At 41.0% G+C, this 8,654-nt stretch overlaps 1 protein-coding gene across 1 annotated transcript; it reads left to right on the top strand.

Annotated features, from left to right (window-relative positions):
• Positions 1-411: 411 nt before the first annotated feature.
• On the top strand, positions 412-8,305 carry Jra (Jun-related antigen). The gene has a single exon (XM_070293246.1). It carries the CDS (start codon positions 1,183-1,185, stop codon positions 1,996-1,998), a length of 816 nt encoding a protein of 271 aa, XP_070149347.1. The 5' UTR covers positions 412-1,182; the 3' UTR covers positions 1,999-8,305.
• The last annotated feature ends 349 nt before the right edge of the window (positions 8,306-8,654 follow it).

The raw sequence follows: 8,654 nt of genomic DNA, 5'->3' as shown, positions 1-8,654 counted from the left end.
ATCGTTTCCACTTAATCGCACGAGTCCCTTAAGAGAGTGTAACGATTCATGAGATGAATTTCTCACTGGTATCCGCTTGCGCCACAAATCGTTCAGAAACGATCTTCGTCGTTGTTGACAGTTTACGACAGTTCGCGTCACGTGGCACCGATGCATCGAGCAGCTGTTCCGAAATTTCATTCGGTGTAATCGCACCTTAATCCTGTGATGCCGACGTTCAAACGCTCCCTCCAGCGGCGCGGACGCCCGACGGTACGCATGCGCACACCATTTCCTAGCAGCGCCGATCGTCCGGCCAATAGAACGCTCCGGGTAACCTCATCGGCGACCAATCGGCGACGCGAGCGATGACGACGTCTCTATTTTCGGCCGACGTGACTCATGGGATATAAGCGAGTACGTTTAGTTGGGTGTTCACAAGTTGTCGAGCCATCGTCGTACACGGGTAAATACGCCTTTGCTCGCGCAACGATCGTCGCGATCTCTGCATTCCGCAACAGAGAGACGGCACACGCGCACCGCCCGGTCCGTCGCGTCGCCGTGAGTCATTGTTATGTTGACAGCCGTAACGGGCGGTAGTCGGCTACCTCGTGCACGGTGGTGCTTGTTGTTACCGCGGTGAATCGTCACCAAACGTCAGATACCGACGTGTCCTCTACGTCCATTCGAGATCAACCAAGTGCCGTTGGTAGTTGTGCGCGATATACCGAGTGTCGCGAAACGTGCTCGTGAAGTACAAGGAGACCCCCCAATCACCGTTGCTGGATTTTTTTTTGCGTATGGTCGCGCGCGCGGTTATATAATCGCCGCAGCGCGGAGCAAAGTGTTTGCAAGAGTTGACGTAGACAGTAAGAGAGAGAGAGAGAGAGAGAGAGAGAGAGAGAGAGAGAGAGAGAAAGAGCGAAAGAAAAAAAAAGAGCAGAAACAAGAAAAAGATAGATACATCATCGTCTATACTTATGTGTAGTTGAAAATAACGTGTACATATTTAAATATATGTACTGAAGAGTAGGAAGTTTTGGATATACGGAAACTGCAAGAAAGCATTTCGTTGGTAGCTCTTTGGATCCGATAAGCGAGCCGCGTAGACCGCTCGCTCCGGAGGCGAAAAGCGACGTTCGTTGACGAGGGAGAACCTTCGGTATTCCATCGAGCGACTAGTTTATCAGTCCGGCGGTATCCATGGTGCGAAGCCTGACGATGGAGCCGACGTTCTACGAGGACGCGAGCGTTTATGGCGCGATGAATGGTCGCGAGAGCAGCATGGGCCAGCTTAAGCGGAACCTCACGCTCGATCTGAACGGTTGCCAGAGGCAGGGACCTCAGGCGAAGAGGCCGCGATTGGGCCCGCTGCCACCCGCGCTCAACAACGTCACGCCGATCCTGAGCTCGCCGGATCTCAATATGTTGAAGCTGGCCTCGCCGGAGCTAGAAAAGTTCATCATGACACAGTCCGATAGTCTGGTCACCGGTCTCCCAACGCCTACCACCCAAATTCTGTTCCCTAAAACGGTCACCGAGGCTCAGGAACTGTACGCGCGCGGCTTCGTCGACGCGCTCAACGAGCTACATCACTCCGACAGTTCGCAGGAACCTGGTAGCATGCACGGCGCGACTTATACAACCCTGGAACCGCCTAGTAGCGTGCAGAGCACAGAATCCACCATGAGCAATCCGAACCTGTTGCAGGTGAAGGACGAGCCGCAGACGGTACCGAGCGTATCCAGCACACCGCCGATGTCGCCGATTGATATGGAGAACCAAGAGAAGATTAAGCTGGAGAGGAAACGACAGAGGAATCGCGTGGCCGCCTCCAAGTGCCGAAGGCGCAAACTCGAGCGCATCTCCAGGCTCGAGGACAAGGTCAAACTGCTCAAGGGCGAGAACAGCGAGCTAAGTAACATCGTGCACAAGCTCAAAGAACACGTGTGCCGACTCAAGGAGCAGGTTATGGACCACGTGAATGCCGGCTGTCACATCGTGCCTGGCCAATACTGAAGTCTCTCAATCCCCCTCTAGGGATGAAACTGCGAACGTTAATGCTCGCTCTAGTTTTTCGATCACTCTCTCGCTGGATTCGCTATTTGGTGCTCTTCATCGTCATCTTGCCTTTCATAGTTCCACCAAAGGAACGGACATTGAACTTTCTCAACAGCTGTTAATCGTCATTCGGATTCGCTCTTCCGCCACTGTAATCGGGAAGAATTTCCATTATGTGGATACGGGCCTATATTTTGCATATGAAAATGTTCTCTCTCTCTTTATTTCAACCTCAACAAAATGTAGAATAGATTCCTTTCTTTTAATATGAGAAAGGAACTAAACAGTTCTACGAAAAGCAAAGTCTATCTCTGTCTGCTGATATTGCTAATGGAAAAGTTTGGGACACACACACACACACACACACACACACACACACACACACACACACACACACACACACACACACACACACAGAGAGGAAACGCTATCTTTAAAAAAAAAAACAGAGTGTCTCCATTGCCATTCCGGAAAGAATCTTCGTAAAAGAAAGAGAAGGAGGAACGAAGTCAGACTATGGTCTACCACGTTTACAGTTGTCTTAATTCTTTTGTGACATGACTGGGAGGAGATACCATCGCGCGACAGCAAGCAGCAGGCGGAGCGGGAGAAGGAGGAAGGAGTGCCTTCGTATAGACGTGAAACGTAAAGAATGCTTTTAGAGAAGAGTGGCGGGCGTGCGCGCGTGCGTGTTTTGCGCACGCGAGAGACTCTATGCGCACGAACACGCTCGACGAATGCGTACGTGCGTGCGTGTGTCATGTATGAGAGGAAGAAAGAGCGAGAGAGTCTATGTATGAGAGAGCGAAAGAGAGAGCGTGTATACGCGCGCGAGAAAGAGGGAGATCGCGCGAGAGAGGGGAGAGTATCTCGCGACAGCCATTTTAGAGAACGCGCGAGAAACGGCGGGAGATACGAATCTTTCTACCGGAGATGGAAATTCTTTTACTCCTCCCGTTGTTATCGGAGAAGTCCCAATTTTCACGATTTTCGTATACCCCTTTGTATTTTTAGAACGTAATCGATCCCCTCGTTCGATCGCATTATGCAAATATCTTATCTACCTTGATGATAATTTGTAAAATAACTCCTTTCTTTCTCTCTTGGCACTGAACGACAGCGCCGATATTCTTGCAGACTCGCGATCTCGCGTCGACTATGAATTGTAAATTTCGATACGAGGCGTTCGCTTTGCGAGTGACATAAGTCAATTTTCCAAATTTCCTTGATAGGAGATGCGATCGGAGTCTCGAATATTAAGCGCGAGGTGTATTTTACACTGAGGGATTCTCGAATCACGATGACACTTTGTAAAAGTAAAACGCCTCGTGCAAGCTGCGAGGATTGTATATTTTGTCGAATATCGATGATCTCGATCGCGTTTCTTATCGCTCTTCTCTCAACTTGGATACATAACTCTTGGATCAATCAGAAAGAGAGATCTTACCTATTTTGGCGCGATTACACTGAGAATCGTGCAACGCACTACTTGTGATAAACGCAATCAAACCGGGAGATCATGTTTGCCTTGTACCGAATGCACCTTCGAGAGACTCGAGCATTCCGCTAGTTTTGGAAACTTCTACATACTTTGGTGCATACAAATTGACAAATTAATTCTAAGGAGTACGGTGCTGTATTGTAACTGCACAAGAACGTGTATTAGGGCGGTATGTTATAATGACGCGTGTTCCAAACGTATCGGACGACAGAATCGATCAATGACAATTGAGCAATTCTATAAGAATGAGTTTAGTTTATTGATCAATACGTGTCTGTTTTTTTAAATATTATACATGATTTTTAATTTTAACACTAATCATTTCTTTTATATGATTCTCTATTATGCAAATTGTATTTTGAACGATAAAACAAAGCATTATAACATATTTTTGAGGGGATTAAAAAGAAGGAAGTTATATATAAAATGTATATATCAAGAGACGCGATTTTTGTATCAAATATATATATATATATATATATATATATATATATATATATATATATATATAATATATACATATATGTAAAAAATTTTAGATTGTTACAAGTGTAAAAATATGTAAAAAAATTGTTTTTGTATATTCCATAAATATTTTTAATTAATCGATTTAAAAGTTTATTTAAATAAAGATACATGTAATATATCTGTATAGAGTGCGTATTAAGAAAAGTATCGTCAGAAGACGCGTTCATTGTAACCTCGCCCGTGCATCCGATTATTAATATTGTCCGATTCTTCGATATTTTTCCGACGTGCCTCGTCGTTTCGCCAACAATGCATTAATTGGATTGCATCGAAATGACCTCGTTTTTGAACCCCGCTTTTCAAACAACTAACGCTATTAAGGCTGTACAAATAGAATAGTGTCCGGGAGCAGTCGTTCGTTGCCAGTCGTGCTGAACTTGTCGAAGGATCATCATCCTGAACAAGAAGGATGGACATGATATAGGCTCGCGGTAAAAGATTTTTTAATTTATATATAACTATAAATATAGATATTTCACTTATAGTTTTTGCCGTCGATACAACTCAAAAGAAGATGTTTCGATGAATCTATTATGAATTAAGCCGCATACAAAATCGAACAAAATTAATTTTGCCTGTATATATATATATGAAATTCGTCCGCTGGTGCGGCTCCTCGTCTCCTTGGAGAGGATCCATATACGTCGTCAGTATCACCATGACAAGTAAAATCGGTTCCGCACGACTCTCCGGGATGCCCGGGAAAATCTTTCCCTTAGCTATTAAGCCAGCGAGTCTCACGTTCTCCTTGATTTTTCTGCGCGACCGCGTCGCGTAGAACTCCATTTCGTCATATGTGCATCTAGTCTTGTCCAGTATGCCCTTATAACTTGCGCGCAATGCGTATGCGCGTAGCCGCATACTAAATACACAAACACACACACACACATACATACATGCATGCATGCACACGTACACATATACAGCTCCGAAGTATACACAATGGTAGGCAGGACCGCGTTCACCACGTGTCGCAAGCTACGTCGGGAAACGTCGCGACCGAGCAACGTCGATTTTCTGCGACATTGGTCATCATATCGGGATGAGAGACATCCGCATTGCTCGAATACACATTCGCCATCTTCGTACATTCATACATTAGTAACATATGAAGCCGTATATTTTAATACCAAGATTGTAGGCTTAGGTCCGAAGATGCTCGCAAGTTATCGTTATCGCGACACGGTTCGATATTCGCAATAAAAAAAAAAAAAACTTCCCCTTTATAACTTTGGGAATTGTATACCGGATGTCCAGCGTAATCTCTCCGTTTGATTCTCGATAAAATTATTTGCAATCTGAGAAAGGTTCTTGAATAAAGATCGTTAACACGTGTTATCTTTGAAATGTATCACGAAGCTCTCCGAAGAACTTTTTGGATCGTATAACGAGCGGAAAGATTAAAGCGAGACACTTTGTAGTAATAAGCGAGCAATAACAAAGCAATTTTACCTCCGTTTTGCGTATTATCTGTATGAGATGGATCGCGCGCAATCGCGAAGAAAAATACTCGACGAGTGGACGGGGAAAAATCGCGATTACGCGCTATATCAGCCGGGCTGTTGCGCAATTCTTCGCAAATAATGTCCATGTAACATTGTGTATGGGAGAATTTTCGAATTATTTGAATCGTCTATTCGCGAATTATCAGCGCAAAATTATCTTATATTATATATATATATACGTGTATATACAGGGTGGCCCCGAACGTTCCAACCAGACTTTGAAATCTTATAGGAAATTTAATTTTGAAGAAAAAATTTCCTATAAACATAGGTCGAAAAATGCTTCCTTAAGAAGTTATCGTTCAAAAACTTCCGATGCAAAGGAAGAGCAAAAGGTGAAAAGGAAATGAAATAAAAAGAAAATGAAACTTAATAAATTTCTTGAAAAAAACGATAAAAATAAAAAATAAAAATCTTTTTCTTTTATGAAAATAAAATAAATTTTTTTAAAACTAAAATAGCACGTAATAGTAGAAAATGAATAAAGACGTGAAAAAACTAACTGTTCTCAAAATGTCCCCCCCCCCCCCCTCTAGCTCCAATACACTTTCGGTATCGAATAATGACTGATCTAGTCGCTTTACGGAAAGCACTTTTTGTACGTTTGAAACTTGTTATATCAAAAACTATGGAACGTACGACAATCATTTTAATCTCATTTAAAAGATAATTTAATTTTCTACAACATTTGTTTCGGTACTTTTTGTTAAAAGACGCACATTTTCCATGATATTTGGAAAAATGTGTAAAATAATCACGATTTCAGAGGTTTTTGAACGATAACTTCTTAAGATAGCATTTTTCGACCTATGTTTATGGGAAATTGTTTGTTCAGAATTAAATTTTCTATAAGATTTCAAAATCTGGCTGGAACGTTCGGGACCACCTTGTATAAGAAAATAAATATATTTGTCATGTTTCATTTTTGCAGGAAGAGATATTTTAAAATCGTACGACGAATAAAATCGACGTTCGATTAAAGCGAGGAATTGTATAAAAAGTCTTTGTCGACACATGAAAAACGTATTTTTCTTCGTGCGGACGTTGCGTAACATCGGCGTGTAATCTACTCGGTGTGCGTGGCATATGAACGCGACGCGGACCACACCTATCGATTTATCCGCGGGTCATGTCTTCGACATAAGAGGAAATGTATTTCGCCGAAATTAATTTTCGGCGATCATCTTGGAATAGACGATCGCAAACGAACGATAGATTTCTAAATATGAAAAATTCCTTTTTTTAAATACGATGCTCGTCTCATATAGAGCTTTTTTGATGGGACAATGGAGCTTCAATCAAATTAATTAATTAAAAGCGCTAACGATAAGCGAATTGACTCTCTTCGCGACGGAGATCGCGATCGACCTTTTATACTTTAAAACGTACGATTTTATCGATTCGAGAAGGAGGAAGAGGACGCCGTCGACCTCGTTCTCCTTCTCTCTGTACTTTTTTTTAAACATTAACACGTAACTCGAGAATGTGAAAATGTATTTATTTCTGAAAATTAATTTTCCGATACTCGCCACAATCACTATGTTAATCTATCAGTATTTTGTGCGAAAAAAATTGAATCACGTGATACAGAAAACAATTCGCATAGATATCATGGAGAGATAAGAATTCTTTAAAAAAAATTTTTTTTTATATATAATGTATAAAACATTTAACATTTTTGTATATTTTATGGAAAAAAAATTGAATCATTGAATTATTACAAATACTTATACTATACATAATAAGAATATTATAGTAGCGAGTAACGGTGGATTAAATGCGCGCTGTTTCCTCTCGCTTGGTTTCACGCTCTTTGTATCTATTTGTCGTAATGGCGCGCGATTGTCGCTTCATACTCTGATCACAGAATCTCGGGCTCGTAGAGTACTCGATCAGATTGAACGAAGTCTTGGTACAAGGATGAGATAGAGAGAAAGAGAAGCAAAACCGAAGATGAAACGCGCGCGTCTTCACTTCGCATATTTGTATATTTTAACATTTTATTCTTTGCGATCGATGCAATAAAAATTTTATCTTAGATATTATGTTCCAACATTTTGACATAATTATGAGTATTTTGGGATTTGGAAGATTGTAAAATATGTACAAAGAGTGTCGCGAGATGTAAGATACAGGATTAAATTGTAAAATTCTAAGATCAATTTTCTCGTTCGTATTGTCGCGTATTTAGCGTTAAATATGATAGAAGATCTTCATCTGAATGAAACAGACTCGCGAGTACGAATCAGACATTCGCATACACGGCGTGCCTTTATTTCCTCGAGTTAATCGTGCGAGCGACATTTTTTCAAGGGCATGCATCTTCCTCTGAGCGAGGAAAGCGGTGGCGCCAAAAAAAAAACAAAAAAAAACGTATGAAAGTAATGAAAACCACATGTGATTTAGTCAGTAAGCGAGAAAAACCCCCATTAGAGTATAATATCGCGTGGCGAGGTGTTGTGCGGTGGTTAACGACGCCCGTAAAGAAAGATAAGAACATACACATACACTCACACACGCGCGCGCCGTAGAATTATGTATAACATTATACATGAGAGTATATAAATATATTGCTATAAATATATATAAAATGTAATAATATTATATATATATATATGTTATATATTGTCTACCGACAGAGCGAAGAAATCTTTTTTTACGAATAATTTTATTTTTGAATGAGAGAAATACGAAAATAAAATTTCAATATATATATATATATTAAATGTGATCAAGTTGTGTGATTTTCTTTTATATCCTTGATGATAGTCTTAGCAATAATAATTCATTTCTCAGTCCTTGTCAATTTTCTGCATAGCTTATAAGTATTATAAGATTAAATTCTCAAATGCGCTTGGCACGATTACGATAACTACGGCCCTTTATTTGAAAGGTCGTTTCTGAAAGCATTTTTGAAGAGAAACACGAGAAAAATAGTAAAAACATTTTCCGATCGATAGTTTTCGAGATATATCACTTTAAAGTATTGGACGATAATAAAACGTTACAAAACGGACCCAATGACTTTGACTTTGACATATGTTGTGAAGATCACTGTTGCGAGTATCTTCAATGTGTAG

The sequence above is a fragment of the Polyergus mexicanus genome, unplaced genomic scaffold (assembly GCF_030449975.1).
Source record: "Polyergus mexicanus isolate NDT 795.1 unplaced genomic scaffold, iyPolMexi1.0 SCAF_3, whole genome shotgun sequence".
Taxonomy (NCBI): Eukaryota; Metazoa; Arthropoda; class Insecta; order Hymenoptera; family Formicidae; genus Polyergus; species Polyergus mexicanus.
This window is presented reverse-complemented; position numbering and strand designations above follow the sequence as displayed.